The 19,766-nt window shown below is 36.0% G+C and overlaps 1 protein-coding gene across 11 annotated transcripts in view; it reads left to right on the forward strand.

The window, feature by feature from the left end:
• Positions 1-19,463, forward strand: part of ESCO1 (establishment of sister chromatid cohesion N-acetyltransferase 1) — a 90,221-nt gene extending 70,758 nt beyond the window's left edge. For 8 of the 11 annotated variants that reach the window (XM_025886426.2, XM_073898440.1, XM_073898438.1 and 5 more), the window contains 4 exons: positions 1,341-1,430; positions 4,646-4,789; positions 8,935-9,122; positions 12,748-19,463. In XM_025886426.2, coding sequence (XP_025742211.1) covers positions 1,341-1,430; positions 4,646-4,789; positions 8,935-9,122; positions 12,748-12,895 — 570 coding nt within the window. In that variant the 3' untranslated portion in view covers positions 12,896-19,463. Of the gene's footprint in view, positions 1-664; positions 789-1,340; positions 1,431-4,645; positions 4,790-8,934; positions 9,123-12,747 lie in introns of those variants that run through there. The other 3 variants (XR_012380070.1, XR_012380069.1, XM_073898442.1) reach the window with 3 other exon arrangements.
• Positions 19,464-19,766: the final 303 nt, after the last annotated feature.

Raw genomic sequence — 19,766 nt, forward strand, 5'->3', positions numbered from 1 at the left:
TTTTAAAAGTGTTTCCCAAATTAACATAGTAATATAAATTTGTTTTTAAAGAGGTGATATCTTTTATGTTTTAAAAATTGTTTACTTAAATTCAGGTTTAATTTCTGAATTGAAAAAAAAATGACTTCTGTGGCTGTTGTTCTGCTCCTTTGCAAATCTTGAGAACTTTTTAACCAATCATAATTATAATCACCTGAAGCTTACTTTATCTTTGGGTGCTCTATTTTTTAAATGAATTCTCATTTTATATACTTCAGATTGTTACATTTACCAAGCTTATTACTAGACTTTTTGTCCCCAAGATCCTGCCCCTCTCCTCAAAAAATCATTCTAAATTGTTTAAGAAAATCAGCCTCTTCTCTGACTTGCCATATTTTTTTAAAAATGTAGTTACTTTTTTCTTGGTTTTATTGAGCTTTCATTGTCTTAAAAGATCTCAGAAGATCATGGTTTTCTCTAGTAGAAGTACGTATTCCTTCTTGAAAGGCCCTTTTTCTTTTTTTTTTTTTAATGTAAAGTTGGTTGGGTAAGACAAATGAAACAACCAGTTAAGCTCATTCCTTCTGTACTTATTATTAACTTCAAAGCTCCTAGTTTTAACCTCTGGTTCAGTCCCATCTTACTAGATTTAAGTGGCTTTTGTTTTGTTTTGTTTTTCATGCAGGTTCTGCTCATTAATCACCACGAGTGTGGATCTGAAGAAGAGTTTATTACCTCTCTTTTTTTGAGTATGTTTAACTTCAGATACACACAACGTAGCTTCTCCTTCCCTATTAGATTCTTAGAAGGTAGTTATATTTTTATAGTCTCCTTGTGACTTTGATAGTTGTGATCAATAAGAATAAAAACTATTCCTTACTACATACTGGGCTACTGCATGCAAATCAGTTCATTTAAAACCTCCTGGAGGTCTTTGGCATGCCAGACATAAAACCATGAGTGTTTGTTTGTGGAGGTAACCATGTTCCAAAGAAATTTAAGAGTTAAATTCTTTTATCAAGAAACGGGAGAGTTATCTTTTAGGCTCTGGGAATCACTGACTTTTAAGGGGCTTGCTTTTGGTGCGTGATTTTCAAAATTAATTTAAAATGGGAAATGATAAATTAAGAATATTCTTGTGGTATTAGATTTCTGAATGAGTAGTATAGAGAAATTAATTTGCATTGTACCCACTGTATGCCTAACAAAATAGCTGATTCATCATATCTTATCAGTTAAACATTAATGAGAATATTTTTCCATACTTGCAATTTTTAGATACATCAATATATTTTTCTTCTTATCTGTGAATCTGATGAATGAAATATAACATAAAATTCATTCATATTTTTTATATCTAGGGTTGGAAAAAAGAAAGAATTTTGGCTGAATATCCTGATGGCAGGATAATAATGGTTCTTCCTGAAGACCCAAAGTATGCTCTGAAAAAGGTAAATGTCCAGTGAAATTTCATGTAGAATGGATAATGTCTAATTTTTTGAAAGAGAGAGGGGGAGGAGAAGAGGGAGAGGGAGAAGCAGACTCCCCACTGAGCAGGGAGCCCGACAAGGGGCTCAATCTCAGGACCCCGAGATCATGACCCAAACCTAAGGCAGATACTTAACCAACTGAGCCACCCAGGCGCCTGTAGATAATGTAATTTTGTAGTCATTTTAACAGGATAGCGCATTACTGGCATAGCATGTTTAAGCACGAGCTCTGAAAACAGCAAATAAGCACTTAAAGACTATACTTAAAAATTATGCTTAAATTTATGTGTCTAGGATATGTGAAATAAATTTTTAGTGAATTGATTACTGTCCCATGTTACCAGTAATTTGAGTGACGGAATGAATAAAAGGCATGCTAGTTGTTTAATGCCACATTAGTGACTTTAAGAGTCAGAATTACAGGGGCACCTGCCTGCTCAGTTGCAAGATCGTGTGACTGTTGATCTCAGGGTTGTGAGTTCGAGTCCCATGTAGGGCATAGAGATTACTTAAATAAATAAAAAACTTGGGGGTGTGCCTGGGTGGTTCAGTCGGTTAAGCGTCCTACTCTTGATTTTGTCTCAGGTCATGATCTTAGGGTCATGATCTCAGGGTTGTGAGATCAAGCCCTGCGTTGAGCCCCACGTTGGGCTCCTTGCTCAGTGTAGAGTCTGCTTGGGCTTCTCTCTCTCTCTCCCTGTACCCCTCCCCCTGCTTGTGCTCTCTTCCTCTAAAATAAATAAATAAATCTATTAGTTAAAAAAAGTATTACTTTCATTAAAAAAATCAGAATTATAATTAAAATTTGACAGTAACTTAGAAAATTAACAATTGTAAAGTTTCATGTTGAGAGTAAATTTTTAAATAAAAGCTTATTGTAGAAGAAGATATAATAATAGGTCATAGAGGGTCACCTGGGTGTCACAGTCAGTTAAGCATCTGACTCTTGGTTTCGGCTCAGGTTGTGATCTCAGGGTCATGAGATCGAGCCCCATGTTGGGCTCTGCTGGGAGTCTCCCATGAGACTCTCTCTCCCTCTGCCCCTCCCCCCACTGCTCTGCTCTTTCTCTCTCATAAATAAATAAATCTTTTTCAAAAAGTCATAGAAGTTCTGAAATTAAACATTAGGTAATCATAAAATGTTAAAGAAATCATCTTATCTGGTGTGAGCCAGGCTTAGTCCAGCTTTTAGAATTCCATACTTTGAAGGTTCAGAGAGATAATGAAGTCTGGATTCATTTTATTATACTGGGTATCTTAAAAGGCAGGAAACCATAGGATAAACTTATTTTGAAATGACTTAATATTAATTACATTTTCAAATAATATGCTCAAAATGTTTTCTTCACCCTCCGTCTGCCTTTTCAGAAGTACCTTATAATGTAACGTGGTGGGTCCAGTTGTCTTTTGAAAAACTTAGTTTCACTAGAGTGTGTCCAAAATGTCTAGGAAACACAAGGGAAATGTTTTATTTATTGTTCTTTTTTTTAGGTTAACAATTGGACCTCTTTCAATTTAGGAAAACTTCACTTGAAAGGGTGACCTTATTATTTGAAAATATAACTAACATTCTACTTTATCTTGTGGTTTTTGACTTTTCACATGCCTTGTATTATGTATGACTGGACAATCCCAGATAACCAAATAAGCTCCCATACTACCACTGCCTAATAATATAGACAATAACATTTAGAATGACATGTAACCATGCCACCTGTCTTATATTTGAAACATTGATCCTTGTCACAAAAACAAATACTTGTTAATTAATATTGGATTAGTGATTGATAAAATGAAAATTAAATTATGTAATTTTTGGAATTCCAACTATTACCGTTGGAAATGAACAGTGGGAAATTTGCTACACCACCGTATGTGGCATTCAGACTTTTCTTAACTAAGAATCTTCAGTAAATGCTAACTTCCTCATTTTAGTTTCTTAGGGCAAAATCTTAGTAACAGTGTCGTATATTACTAGTCAGTAATCCATAGTGAGTTAAAAATTAAAATCTAAGGAATTGTGAGTCATTTGCTTTTAGGAACTGAATTGTGAGTTGTGTTATGGGACAGTGTTCCAGGATTGGGAGGACTTGAGTTTACATCCCTGAACATGGTATTCTGCATGTCAGAGGTATGAATACTTAACCCTCCGAGGGGTTATTTTAATTTTATTTATTTTTTTTAAAAGATTTTATTTATTTATTTGACAGAGAGAGACACAGCGAGAGAGGGAACACAAACAGGGGGAGTGGGAGAGGAAGAAGCAGGCTTCCCACAGAGCAGGGAGCCCGATGCGGGGCTCGATCCCAGGACCCCAGGATCATGATCTGAGCCGAAGGCAGACGCTTAACGACTGAGCCACCCAGGCACCCCTGGGGTTATTTTAATTTTAAACTTAGTAATACAAATGAATGTTGGACTGAATATTTGCATTTATTTTTTAACTGGAGAAGGAACTAATGTTTGATTACCTACAGAAACCTTTGACTTTGAGCCTCCAGAAGCTCGAGCTTATCATATTTGACCTTGACCACAGTTCTAGAGGTAGACTAGAAGAAGCACAGTTTGATGCCATATTAGCATTATTTCTGCTCTTTGGTTTTCTAGATGTCCAATATCTGACATGGGAAAGTTACCTTTGAACTTTCTTTCTTGCATATGTAAAGTGAGGGACCATAGACCCAAGAAATGTTGGATTTAAATAAGATAATATTTATAAAGTGCTTTGCATAGTATCTGGCCAGTGGTGGTTAAGGAATAAACATGTGTTTCTTTCCTCTGTGCTCACTTCCATTTTACTGATGAGAGTACTAATTAAGGCTTGGGAAGACAAGTGCTTGCCTGGCTAAGATTCTAGTGAAGTTCTCTTCAATTCTCAAACCAGTGATGCTTCTAATGCTTTAATGTTCTTATTGTCTATTGTAGGAGCTCTCACTGTTCTTGTTACTTAGACTGCTGGGCTTGGCATTACTGTCCAGTTCTTTCCCCATTTTGCATGTTGTTCCACAGGCCTTGAGAAACATTACTGGTTAGCATAATCATTGCAAAGAGCTCTTCTGTAGGCAATATTCTGCTTGGAATAATATGCTCAACTTACTGAACTGAAATAGTATGTTTTAACATGTATACAGTGCTTCCTTTCATTGTTACAAAATACACTGTTCTTTATTTGGCAGGTTGACGAGATTAGAGAGATGGTTGATAATGATTTGGGTTTCCAACAGGCCCCACTAATGTGCTATTCCAGAACTAAAACACTTCTCTTTATTTCTAATGACAAAAAAGTAGTTGGCTGCCTAATTGCAGAACATATCCAGTGGGTAAGTGACTTTTAAAGAGTGTTCTGATTTGTAATTTGGTGTCTAATGAGTTTACTGTGTAGTCTTGAATAACACAATCCTGGTAAATTTACATTTTATACAGGGAAGCATGTGAATGTTGGAATTGCCATGTCTAAATTTTTACTAAGCAGAATTATATCTTTTATGGGAATTAGTTTCTCAAGTCAGTATATAAAATAAAAATTCTATAAATCAAAAAGTACTGATAAATTTTGTTTAGGAAGTTTCCACGTTGGGTACTAATGTAATGTTTGTCTCCATTCCTTCAGTATTGGAATAAAAGCAGAGGTTGGCAAACTGTTGGCCCAAGGGCAAAATCCAGCCTGTTTTTTTAAATAAGATTTTATTATAATTACAATACAATTTAAATACAATATAATATAAGCAATGCCCATTTGCTTACACATTGTCTCTGGCTGGTTCACACTAGACTGAATTGAGTAGTTGCAACGGAAACCTGTTGGGTTGCAGAGCCTAAAATACTATCTGGTTCTTTATAAAAAGTTGCCCACCCCCAGAATAGATCACCACTTCTTCTTTTTTTTGACTTAAAATTTTTTTATTGTTATGTTAATCACCATACATTACATCATTGGTTTTTGATGTAGTGTTCCATGATTCATTGTTTGTGTATGACGTGCAGTGCTCCATGTAGAACGAGCCCTCTTTAATACCCATCACCAGGCTAAACCATCCCCCTACTCAGTAGTGCAATTGCTGGATCGTATGGGAGCTCTATTTTCCAACTTTTTGAGGAACCTTCATACTGTTTTCCAGAGTGGTTGCACCAGCTTGCATTCCCACCAACAGTGTAGGAGGGTCCCCTTTCTCCACATCCCCGCCAACATCTGTCATTTCCTGACTTGTTAATTTTAGCCATTCTGACTGGTGTGAGGTGGTATCTCACTGAGGTTTTGATTTGGATTTCCCTGATGCTGAGTGATGTTAAGCACTTTTTCATGTGTCTGTTGGCCATTTGGATGTCTTCTTTGGAAAACTGTTCATGTCTTCTGCCCATTTCTTGATTGGATTATTTGTTCTTTGGGTGTTGAGTTTGATAAGTTCTTTATAGATTTTGGATACTAGCCCTTTATCTGATATGTCATTTGCAAATATCTTCTCCCATTCTGTCGGTTGTCTTTTGGTTTTGTGGACTGTTTCTTTGGCTGTGCAAAAGCTTTTTATCTTGATGAAATCCCAATAGTTCATTTTTGCCCTTACTTCCCTTGCTTTCGGCGATGTTTCTAGGAAGAAGTTGCTGCGGCTGAGGTCGAAGAGGTTGCTGCCTGTGTTCTTTAGGATTTTGATGGACTCCTGTCTCACATTTAGGTCTTTTCAACCATTTGGAGTCTATTTTTGTGTGTGGTGTAAGGAAATGGTCCAGTTTCATTCTTCTGCATGTGGCTGTCCAATTTTCCCAGAACCATTTGTTGAAGAGACTGTCTTTTTTCCATTTTCCATTCTTTCCTGCTTTGTTAAAGATGAGTTGACCATAGAGTTGAGGGTCCATTTCTGGGCTCTCGATTCTGTTCCATTGATCTGTGTGTCTGTTTTTGTGCCAGTACCATACTGTCTTGATGATGACAGCTTTGTAATAGAGCTGGAAGTCCGGAATTGTGATGCCGACAGCTTTGCTTTTCTTTTTCAACATTCCTCTGGCTATTCGGGGTCTCTTCTGGTTCCATACAAATTTTAGGATTATTTGTTCTATTTCTTTGAAAAAAGGGATGGTATTTTGATGGGGATTGCACCGAATGTGTAGATTGCTCTAGGTAGCATTGACATCTTCACAATATTTGTTCTTCCAATCCATGAGCATGGAACGTTTTTCCATTTCTTTGTGTCTTCCTCAGTTTCTTTCATGAGTATTTTATAGTTTTTTGAGTACAGATCCTTTGCCTCTTTGGTTAGATTTATTCCTAGGTATCTTATGGTTTTGGGTGCAATCGTAAATGGGACTGATTCCTTAATTTCTCTTTTTTCTGTCTTGTTGGTGTATAGGAATGCCACTGATTTCTGTGCATTGATTTTATATCCTGCCACTTTACTAAATGAATTCCTGTATGAGTTATAGCAGTTTTGGGGTGGAGTCTTTTGGGTTTTCCACATAAAGTATCATATCATCTGCAAAGAGTGAGAGTTTGACTTCTTCTTTGCCGATTTGGATGCCTTTGATTTCTTTTTGTTGTCTGATTGCTGTGGCTAGGACTTCTAATACTATGTTGAATAGCAGTGGTGATAGTGAACACCCCTGCCGTGTTCCTGACCTGAGGGGGAAAGCTCTCATTTTTTTCCCCATTGAAAATGATATTTGCTGTAGGTTTTTCATAGATGGCTTTTATGATATTGAGATATGTACGCTCTATCCTTATACTCTGAAGAGTTTTGATCAAGAAAGGATGCTGTACTTTGTCAGATGCTTTTTCTGCATCTGTTGAGAGGATCATACGATTCTTGTTCTTTCTTTTGTTAATGTATTGTATCACGATTGATTTGCGGATGTTGAAACCAACCTTGCAGTCCAGGGATAAATCCCACTTGGATCCTATTGGGTAGTATTTTGGTAAGAATTTTTGCATCCATGTTCATCAAGGATATTGGTCTGTAATTCTCCTTTTTGATGGGGTCTTTTTCTGGGTTGGGGATCAAGGTAATGGTGGCCTCATAAAACAAGTTTGGAAGTTTTCCTTCCATTTCTATTTTTTGGAACAGTTTCAGAAGAATAGGTATTAATTCTTCTTTAAATGTTTGGTAGAATTCCCCTGGGAAGCCATCTGTCCCTGGGCTTTTGTTTGCTGGGAGATTTTTGATGACTGCTTCAATTTCCTTAGTGGTAGATCACCACTTCTTTGCTTGAGCTCTAGGTGAGAAGTTGACTTGTATTTAGGAGCCAAATTGTACAAAAAATAAAAGAATCACAATAAAAGGGATATATTCACATTGTGTAAGTTATGTAGTAACTGACCAACTTATGAGAACAGAAGATTCTAGACTCTCTAATCATGCTCATTTTGAGGAATACCTCATTTGAATTGTCTTTTTTCAGCTGAGTTCTTGTTTGTGAATTCAGTGCACATTGGATATGATTTTTGTTTAGTTGGTATCTGTATATTAATAATTTCCTGCAAACTATGTTTTATCATAAAAATTTTCTTATAAAAAGTCAAAACAAGTCTTTATGAGTTAATTTCTATATGTTAATTTTAAAAATCAGTCTTAAATTGTGTGGCTTTATGAATCTTGCTATTTATATTAACAAAATTGATTTAAATGAATAGCTGTGATAAGGTAATTTGGGGATATAAATTTGATATAAAATGACTTACAGAGTTTGCTATATTGAAATTGAGTTAATTTTACATAGTGTATACCCTTGTGTTTTTTTCAATTTATATTCTGCCTAGTTCCAAAAATCTCTTTTGCAGTGTTTAGAAGATAGCTGTGTAATGTTTGTTTGTTAATTCTTCATTGTATTGTCTAATCGTTTTAAGATTTATACCATGTTCTGTCAGAAGGCTGGCTGTTGTCCAGCTAGACTGGTAGAGGAGATACTATGTTTTTTAAAGCACTTTAGTTTTTTTTTTTTTTTTAAAGAGATGGAAATGTGCGGAAAGCAGCTTTTTGAATTTTTGATTGTTCTACCATCCCTAGTCCTAGTTCCTGCACAGCTATGAACCCTAGAACTATGGCAGTCATCACAGAAACAGTTGTTACGACTGCTGAGTTCTTGACATGTACTTTTGCTTGTCCTTAGAATGTGGGAGGTAGAGAAAAAAATAACAGTTGCCATTATGGACCAGCTATGATGGGCAAGGTATTTTATATGTATTACCTTATTTAATTTCTCTACAATTTTCTGAGAGAAGTGGTAGATATCTCTAGTTTATAGATAAGGAACCCAAATCTTAATTTGTTAACTGCTTTTGTGGTCACATAACTGGTAAGTAAATTAGAACCGAATGTAGATTCAGATCTGTTTCCTAAAGTGGGAGTGAAAGAATAAGTGGCCCCCATAGTTTGTTAAGCCAGACAAATGGAGCAGCCTCCTCACTAAGGTCAGTACTAGACAATTGCTAATTAACATTCTCACTTTAAAATTCTTCCCTCTAATTTTGATACCTTAGGGCTACAGAGTTATAGAAGAGAAACATCCAGTAATCAGGTCAGAGGAAGAAAAAGTCAGATTTGAAAGGCAAAAAGCCTGGTGCTGTTCAACATTGCCAGAGCCTGCAATCTGTGGAATCAGTCGGATATGGGTATTCAGCATGATGCGTCGGAAGAAAATTGCTTCTCGCATGATTGAATGCCTAAGGTAACTTGAATGTGATTCTTCAAGTGGTTTTCTGTAGTTTTAAGATTTAAGGAGATTTTTAGTATCAAGACTGGCATTTAATCTTAAATCTATAACATTTATCTTAATTTAAAATTTGCATAAGATTGTCAGTGTATTGGATCTTTGTTTTTTATGTGAAGTTAATCGGAGGGGAGAGAAAGCACTATCAGTTAAATACTATTAAACTATTTTTACTTACTTGTAACTATGTTATTAGGCCAAAATAACCCAGTTATTTCAAACCGTTCAATATTGGAGAATTTTAAAGATAACCAAATAAATGCGAGAATTTGGAATTTAAAATTGCTTTTAGAAAAATTTGTCTTAAATTAGGAATATTATTTGTAAATTATCTGTCTCCTACTAGTTTTTCTTTTTGCTATTTTTATTGCTTGATTTTAAATTAAAGGTATAGAGGAAAAGACTCAGATAAATTGCATGGTTTTTTTTTTTGTTCTTTAAAGTACCTTTGCCAGAGGATTATTGGAGGTTCAAATTAATCACACAGATGAGGTTTTTACGTCAGTCTCATGTTTTTGTTTATTTCTGGAATCCCTGTCTGCTATTATCTGTAGATACAGCTTTCAAAGTAGTCCATCATTGTTGTGAGATCCTAAGGATCTAGGAATCTTAGAACCTTAATGTGTTTCTGGTCTTTCCCTCTTACTTTATTGTAAAGTAGTGATCCAGAAGGGCTCAGGTCTACCCGCCCTTTTCATGACAAGAGGCAAGTCTGTTTTTAGCTCTTTCAAAACTAAACCTGGAAAATGCAGCTGCTTAAATAATAGTCCTAAATATGAGGGTATTGCACCTCCTTTAAGTCTTGTAAATTTATGTCTTACGACAACCCTAAGATGGTTCTAGTTTATAAAAACATTACACAGTGTAGCCATTGCATTTGTTGTATGTGATAGTGAGATGCCCCCATAAGCTTCCTGTTAAAACTCATATAGAGTTTCTACTTTTTTCATTTATTGTTCTTTCTTATGTACCTAGCTCACCTTGTTAAGATTATAGTGTGAAAATTCTAATAGTCTGTATCCGGCTAAATTGAAAAAAATACTTTTAAACAACAGCTTTATTGAGATATAATTACATAGCATAAAACTCATCTCTTTAAATTATACAATTCAGTGGGTTTTAATATATTCAGAAGGCTGTGCAACCATCACCACTATCTAATTCCAGAACATTTCCGTCACTGTCCCCCTAAAACCCATACCTATTAGCAGTCACTCCCCATTTCCCTCTCCCCCAGCTTCTGGCAATCACTAATCTACTTTCTATCTGAATGGATTTTCCTGTTCTGAACATTTCATATAAATGGATTCCTATAATAAATGACCTTTTGTGACTGGTTTCTTTTCCTTAGCATGCTTTCAAAGATCATCTATGTTGTAGCATGTATTTGTGTGCTTATCCCTTTTTTTAAATTTTTATTTTTTTAAATTTTTTTTTTTAAGATTTTATTTATTTATTTGACAGAGACATAGCGAGAGAGGGAACACAAGCAGGGGGAGAGGGAGAAGCAAGCTTCCCGCGGGGCAGGGAGCCTGATGCGGGGCTTGATCCCAGGACACTGGGACCATGACCTGAGCCGAAGGCAGATGCCTAACGACTGAGCAACCCAGGCGCCCCTGCTTCATCCCTTTTTTTATTGCCAGATGAAATCCCACTGTATGGATGTATCACATTTCATTTATCCATTCATCAGTTGATGAATGGGGGTGGCTTGGTTACACTTTTTTGGCTATTATGAATAATCTGTGAACATTCATGTACAAATTTTTGTGTATTTTTATTTCCCTTGGTAAGTAGAGAAGTGTTTGCATGTTTTTGTTTCTCTTGGTATATACCTAGGAGTAGAATTGTTGGGCCATATAGTAACTGTATGTATAACATTTTGAGGACCTGCCAAACTGCTTATCAAAGCAGCTACACTATTTTACAATCCCACCAGCAACGTATGTATGAAGGTTCTAATTTCTCCACATCCTCATCAGCACTTGTTACTGTCTAATTTTAGCCATCCTAGTGAGTATGAAGTGGTATTTCATTTTGGCTTTGATTTACATTTTCCTAATGGCTAATGAGCATCTTTTCATGTGCTTATTGGCCATTTATGGATGTTCTTCAGGGAACTACCTATTCAAATCCAATGTCCATTGTTAAATTAATTTATCTTTTTCTTATTGTAATAGTTCTTTATTCTGGAGACAAGTCCCTTATCAGGTTTAAGATCTGCAGATATTTTCTACCTTTTCATAGCTGTCTTTTCATCTTCTTGGTGTCCTTTGAAGCACAAAGGTCTTTAATTTTGAACTCCAAATTATATATCTTTTTCTTTTGTCACTTGTGTTTTTGGTGTCCTAAGAAGCCATTTCCTAATGCAAGGCTACAAAGATGTGTACCTCTATTTTCTTCCAAGAGTTCATACTTCTAGTTCTTACATTTAGGTTTTTGATCCATTTTAAGTTAATTTTTGTGTATGATGTGAGATGGGATCCGACAGCATTCTCTTTTTCATGTGGATATCCAGTTGTCCCAGTGCCATTTGTTAAACTATTCTTTTCCATTGAATGGTCTTGGCACCCATGTCAAAGTCATTCATTGTGAGGGTTTATATCTGGACTGTTCACTTCTATTCCATCAGTCTATTCTTAAGCCATAGCACACTGCTTTTAGTTCTGTAGCTTTGTAGTATGTTGCAGAATAAGGAAGTGTGAGTTTTTGAGTTTTGTTCTTTTTCAAGATTCTTTTGACTGTTTAGTGACTCTTCCAATTTCATGAGAGTTTTAGGACCAGCTTGTTAATTTCTGCAAAGCCAGCTGTAGTTCTTCTGATTCATAAACATGGCATGTCTTTCTGTTTATTTAAGTTACCAGATCTTGCACCTCTTTGTTAAACTTAATCCTGTGTATTTAATCTCTTGATGTTATTATCAATGGAATTGTTTTTAAAACTTCATTTTGGATTGTTAATTTCAAGTATATAGAAATTCAGTTAATTTTTTAATATTCTTGTATCCTGCAACCTTGCTGAACTCATTTTTAATTAGATCTAATGGTTTTTTTGTGAATTCCTTAGGATTTTTGTATATACAAGATCATCCAAAACTGTCTCCAGAAAGAGGTAGTTTTACTTCTTCCTTCTTAATCTGCTTTTTAATTTCTTTTCCTTGTCTAATTACCCTGGCTAGAGCCTGCAGTAAGTACACTGTTGAATAGAAGAGGTATAAACAGATAGCTTTCCTTGTTCTTGACCTTTGGGAAACAGTTTTCAGTCTTTCACATTAATTTTGATGTTGCCTGACGCTCTTTATCAGGTTGAGGAAGTTCCTTCTACTCAGAATTGTTGAGTATTTTTATCATGAAAAGGTGTTGGGTAAATGTTTTTTTAAAACCGTTGTTACTTTCATAAAATTTTTTTACCTCAGGTTATTAATAATCTAGATGAGTGATTATTTTCAACAATTTTTAGAACATACAACATTACCTAAAAGTTTTACTGGTCAAATTTTACTTGATAGGTTTTTCCAGTTTTAATGATAAAAATGTTAATTTCTTTCTTTTTACCCTTCCACACCCCCTCCCTTTTTTAATAGGAGTAACTTTATATATGGCTCATATTTGAGTAAAGAAGAAATTGCTTTCTCAGATCCCACTCCTGATGGAAAACTATTTGCAACACAGTACTGTGGCACTGGTCAGTTTCTGGTATATAATTTTATTAATGGACAAAATAGCACCTAAAACAAATTCGTGCCTGCAGTACTAGAAGACATCTACTGAAGAGAATGGATTGGTTGCTGACTTTAACCAGGAACTAGGGCCATTTTTATTACGATGAACTCAGGACTGGCAACAACTGTAAGGTTGTTCCATTTTCATAAAATTGGAAACAATGCAGTAATAGCTTATTATTGTTTTGTTTTTTAAAGAAGATATTTTATTATCTTTTACAGAAATTTATGATTGATGTATTTTATCTATAGTTATTTAGACATGTTTACATGCAGCAGATAATTGTTCATAGTGGACTGAAAACTAATGCAAGGACTATGGTCTCAGTGATAAGTATATTTTGAAGTTCTTAATATGGAAATATACCAGTGTAGCTTGGTACTGTATTTTTTTATATTGATCTGCTGATACCAGTTATAGTTTTAAAGATTGTATTTTTACAGAGCGGGAACCAATGTTTTTGGTTCTTATTCAAGGAGGGTGCAATATTGCATGTCAGAGAATTCAAAGCTAATTCTTAAAGGGCCTGAAATACATTTTAAAGGAACCCCTGCAAAAAGGCATAGTTCCAAATAAGCAGGAAGAATTTGGAATATTGAACATTTTCTTCCATTTCTTTCTTTCCTATTCTTGATGCAGGAAGAAGTGGAAGGTGGTAAAGAATTGAGGCTTTTCTTCTTGGAGAGCTATAAAGTGACTAGAATTAGAAAGTACCCTCTAAAGTTTATTATTCTTTCATTCCGGTTTTATTTCTTAAAGTAAGTGGCACCTGGGCACACTTAGGCTATTAACAAATCCCAAAGAGGTCTATAAAAACCTATGGAATAGTTGTAAGCTAACTATGGATGACTTGGTATCTGCTTTGTTATTCCTCAGAAATACTACACTGAGTATATGCCCGCGTTACTGGACTTCATTTTGATACTTGTCAATCCTTCATAGTGCCCTCTACTTTTAAAGGGTTTATATGTTGAAAAACTGCTGTGGCCTTTTATGACCTGTATATAATGTAGAATAAAATAATAAAATACTTGATAGCTTTTTCTAAGTGATAAATGTGATAATAGTGTGTTGTCATTTGTGCTTTTTCAGGGAGTTAAGTTTGATACCTTAAAATAGAATTAAAACACCAGCTTCTTATAAATTTCACCATTTTGCCAGAGGACCAGTATATCTGTAACAACTCTGAACTTGGTCTTCAAAAGGCAAAATCCTAACATGAGAATTTTTCTGGTCTTTCAGATAAAGAGTGAGCCATAGCCCAAGAATGAAGCACCACTTCATTTAACATAGATTATTTTTATGAGCTGAAATAATCATATTTCCATTAAAAACCAGCTAAAATTTAGGGCTTTAAATTAGCAGGTGTGTATTTTACCCCCCCTATAGGTGTATGCTTTTTAAACTTATAGAGTGGTACAAAGCTCTGTATTCTGTTTGTGTGGGTGTAAATATTTCCCTCTGACTCATCATGATAGTCTGACTTTGACACTCCCTTTCCCTTTGGACTAGAAACTATTCTAGTCATCCCTGATGTCCTCATTTGCCTGACAAGGAGCGTAACTTTTAAAAAGAGGGCTTTTTCAGGTATAGTATAGGTGCTCTAGTAACTGTTAATTTCATAATACAGCATGATACAGACCCAATTTCCACAGAAGCCATAGTATGCTTCTTTGTGGAGCCAAACTTGGTGGTTTTAAGGGGACCTGGGAGTAGAGAATATACATTGGTTGGTTTAAATGTTACAGTTATTAGGAAAACCATTATTTTCATGTTTATATTGAAGACACAGCCCCTCAAATAACTTTTGTAGTCTAGGTATTTCTCTTAGTATTAATGACTTCTAATTTTTGAGTGTTTGCTGTGTGTCATGCCTTCTGTATAGTGCTGCATTTATTTTATCATGACACCTCAAATGAGGAATCTGGAACTTAGAAGGTTAAGAGACTACTGTAGCAGTCTGTGAAAAATGTTGAAACACAGAACTAAAACTGATGTGTTGTTGGAGATGAGGAGACAGATAAACTTGGGGAAGATAGAATTGAAGAACTGAAAGAGCTGACAACCAGCTGGACAAAGATCATGGCAAAGAATCTAGGGCAATTTGGAATTTTGATTTGGGTAACTGGATAGATGGATTGACTGAGAAGGGAATACTGGAGAATTATGTTGGGAGGATTGGACCAGAAAGGATGAGCTCAATTTTGGTAAAGATTTTGAGGTGGTTGCAGAATCTCCAAGTGGAGATACCTGTTTGGTATATAATTGGATATGTTGATCTAGAGTTTGGAGAAGTTTGAACTAAGGAAATTTGTTAATGTAGTTATTCAAAGAGTTAGAAGAGATGTCCCCACCATGGGGTTTGTAAAATGACAGGATAGGAGAGAGTTGTGAGGAACACCATCATTTAGGAGTCTCAAAGAAGAGTACCTGGGAAGAGGTAAGAGGATCAGAAGAGAGTGGTAGAAACCAAAAGAAGAGTTTTAAAAATCAAGAATGGTCAGTGCTATCACATTGCAACTGAAGCCTGAAGAATGACACTAGAAAAAGAAGAGCGGTCTTTTCGGAGGGGTGGAGGCTGTAAAGGACACAGTGAGTATACACTAATGGCCACAGTCGAACTTCAAAAGAAGTGATTCTATAATTGTGATTGTATAAATATGTCTATGAATTTGTCAGCTGCCCTTGAATAGTTGTTGGTTCAGTATAAAAATGTCTGGAGCGCCTGGGTGGTTCAGTCGATTGAGCATCTGACTCTTGATTTCGGCTCAGGTCATGATCTCAGGGTCGTTAGGTCAAGCCCTGTTTCGGGCTCCGCGCTTGGCAGGGAGTCTGCTTGAGATTCTCTCCCTCTCATGTTGCATGCACGCACTCTCATTCTCTCTCAAAAATCATTAAAAAAAAACGTCTAGTTTGTAGACATCATAGGAACTACAAGTATAGATAGGAATCACAAGGTTTCATGTGTTATGCCCTTTTCTACATGGACATGCATTGGTTTTATTATAAAAAAATCAATTTTATGAGTAAAGTACAATAGACATGCAGTGACTTTGTAATTGTTCTTGCTTACATTGCATGGCTGCCCAGATATAGTCCTGCCTAGGCATATTTCACCAGGAGTTAAGATTGCTGAGTTGGTTTCTGGAGAGTGACTGCAGACACACTTTTGTCTTCTATCTATTCTTATGGCTCTTGGGCCTTTTGGCACATAAAGGGAAGATACTGTCTTAGGATAACCCCTCCTCCTGCCACACCATTCTAGTAAAAATAAAACACACTGGACTACTTACAGAACAAAAAAGTGGTCAGAAAACTTACTGTTGCTTTCTCTTAGAACTTACTCCACCTGCTGTCATAGTCACTGAAGTGGATGCTTTCCTTAGCTCAGTGCTTGACAGTAAGGAGCATAAGGAATTTACTGTGTGAATGGCTTTAAACCTTGGCCTCAGAGGCCCTTCCTGAAATCACCTTTAGTGATGGTTTCATTCAGTAAAACCAGGGTTTCAGTGTTAGAACAGTGTTCTAGAGAAAGCTTATGGGTCAGTTTCCATGACTAAAGAGAGGCCTGAGGAATATTTGTTGCCTAGATGTTGTTCTAGCATTAGGTAGTTGAATACAAAGGTACAGTAGTCCGAGTTTCACAGCTTTTTGGTCCTTCCAATGGAGCAGCTGCTTTGGAATATGTAGTGGAACACTGGCAGTTTCTACTTGCTCCTGAATCTGTCACCACACTTAACAAATGTTTATCGCCCCTCCTGAGGTAAACGGCCAGGGTACCTTGGCCTAGAAGAGTGTTTTCATGGTTCTTTATCAAAGTCTACTATGCTTTACATAATAGAACTATGAAAGGCATTTTTCTGGAATAATGAGGTTTTTTTAAGATTTTTAAAATTTATTTGACAGCGACAGCAGGAGAGGGAATATAAGCAGGGGGAGTAGTAGAGGGACAGGCTTCCCGCCGAGCAGGGATCCTGATGTGGGGCTTGATCCAGGACCCTGGGATCATGACCTGAGCCGAAGGCAGATGCTTAATGACTGAGCCACCCAGGCGCCCCTAACAAAGTTATTCTTAAAAGTAGGTAGCTGGGAAATAAATTGGAGATTAACACCTTCTGTCATACTACACAGTTCTCGCAACTTGCAGAAGCAAAGTTCTGCTTCTGAGGACCCCAAATGAGTGTAGTTGCCGTCTATAAAAGATTGGGGATATACTGAGTATTTCTAATATCTCTAAAAATCATTTTTAGATCTGTTATCCATACTTAATGTGGAACTCTGCAAATGGGCATGGTGTGTAGATACTTCATATGTGTGTATTTTCTTTGTATAAGCTACAGATTTTCATTCAAGTATTTACTTAACACTTTCTTGGACTGTTAAGCCAGAGAATAGTCAAATCTTATGTCCACATATCACAGGTTGGGTGACTCTAAGTGTCTTTTTTGGACATTGCCAGTGGTAGGGAGCTCATTCCATTTTTGAACATACCAGAAAATTAGTGCAAAGAAAACACACTTTTTCTTTTTGGGGGGGGTGGGAAAGAATTTTAATACATTCACCAAATTAAATGAAAGGACAACATACTGTAGACACAACTTAAAAGTTTAGAATCATAAACAAAATGTGAGGTAGACCAACTAGTGAAATTCACCAAATTTTGGTTAAGAAAATTTTACAGTAATAAAGTAACACAGGTGCCTCCTTTTCTAAAAATCACAAAAAGCAATTGCATAAATTACAGCCAAAATAATTGAATACAATTCTCATTCTAATTTTAGTTTACATTCAGTATTAACCTGTATGAACTGTCCTACATGGCAAGGTTCAACAGGTCTATAGATCAATTATTATGCAGGCCTAGCAAACACATTCATACCACAATGTTCTAAAGGATGGCAAGGCTTGAAGCTGAACACACCAAGGTATGTATTAACAAATCATGGTGTCTGTGCTTGTGCAATTTTATCCTTAAAGGAGAAGGACCTCACATTCTCTAAAGAATTATACTGATAAGGTGATTTTAAAAGATCCAAACCTTAGTAATACAGGCATTGAAAAGAATGGGTGGGTCATTTGGAATTTTCCATCATTGGGGTGATGGTCTTTTTGGCTTTTTTCCGGCACTTTCTCTTCCACAGGGTTAAATAGTATTTAAGAGATCACGGTTATTTGATTTTTCAGAGTGCAGCTGTGGAGTACCTGCATCTAAAGTTACTACTTTAAAAAACACGCTTTAGACTTTGAAGCCATAAAGCCAGAAGAAACCCTGAGAGGCCATCTGCCCCAGGTACAACTGTTTTGGAATTATTTCAAGTATCTTATTTGCTCTATATAGTAAATATTATTGGAATATTGCACAAACAGTGGGTTTCTTGATATCATCTGCATTAGGCCCTTTCAACAAAACAGGAACAATTGAAATACATTCATATCTAAATCAACCTGCTTCAAAACGTACCTCTTTACCAAAAATTCTGCTGTACTAAAGGAGTATTTTTAAAGAATACATAAGGCAGATCCTCTTTGAAGGACAATTAAAAAACATGGGGTTTAAAGGAATTGTTCATTTCAAAATACATTTAAAGCATCATAAGTAGCTATATTAAAACCAAGAGATCTGCAAACCGTTTTCAGATTAGTACATTCCATCTTTTCACTACTGTAAACTCCTTATCACAAGCTAATAAAGCTGGTTGGTTAACATTATTTGTTCTAAGTAAATGCAGGCTTAGTCAGCCCCCTCTCAGTTTCAGGCCACAGATAAGATATCAATTCAAGTAACAATGGCCATTTTAAGTGGGTACATATGGGCTAATAAGAAAAATGTCAAAGAGATTGTTTAACGAGAACTGGAGTAATTTAAGCGTAAACTTTCAATAGACTTAGTTCTAGAACATTTTCTAAAAGTCTGTTTTTGATTAAAATATATTGGTGAGAAGTCTGTAGAAACTTACACTGTCGATATTGAACAAACATCCCCTGCTGATTTTAGTGAGTCAGAGACCTTAATGGAATCTTTCTTACTCTTCACAAGGATTAAAATGGTTGTGTCTCTCTGGCTCTGTTTCCCATTTCAGCGATTTTTGTGTTGTCAGTATAAGGTAGCTGATACTCAGTGTATCTTTTAAAGGAAGCTTTGCTTGAGGCCCTGAAAAGAAAGAAACTACTTCCACGCCACACAGAACCATAGCCTGACATGTAGCTTTCCTGGCTTAATTCCAACCAAACAGGGTGGGTATGGGGTGACCGCTGAAAGCTTTTTAATTGGCTCAACTACTGAATTAGGTTCTCCTTGTAAAAGATTAAAAACTCTGTTCCATATTCTCATGGACATAGTGTGCTTAGAGACTGGAAACATTTTTAAAGAATGGAAAAAAAAAAAAGGAATTTCAGCAAGGAGAAGCTGCATAAATGCATACAGTGCCTGCTCTGCATTTACTGATTTGTTTGTTCAGTTTTAAATAGTAAACTTTTAACTCCTGTGGAAATTTTGCCAAAAGTTTCAATACATATAAGATTATAAATCTTAAACTAACACTGCACAGAGAAAGACAAAGCTACTTCTTTTTTTTTTTTAAAATACAAATATCTTCTACATTCTATCATTTCAGACCCCTGAGTAATACTGTACCAAAGTACAGATCTGAAGAGAAACTGAGGGTTCAGGCCTCAAACGTTAATCTTCAATTAATTCCACACCAACGGTGTGAGTCTCATGTAACACATTCAGGCTAGCTCATGCCAAGAGTCCGTTTTCCCCCTAACATAGTGTAGTAGAAAAAACAATGCAAACTCCATGTTCATTCTCCAAAGTGTATCCTCCTCAGGCTCCCGTGTCTTAAGTAATTGCATAACTGCCTAGGGTGGAGTTAACCTG

The sequence above is a fragment of the Callorhinus ursinus genome, unplaced genomic scaffold (genome assembly GCF_003265705.2).
Source record: "Callorhinus ursinus isolate GAN/ISIS: 27379988/994484 unplaced genomic scaffold, GSC_fseal_2.0 scaffold11, whole genome shotgun sequence".
In the NCBI taxonomy this organism is placed as follows: domain Eukaryota; kingdom Metazoa; phylum Chordata; class Mammalia; order Carnivora; family Otariidae; genus Callorhinus; species Callorhinus ursinus.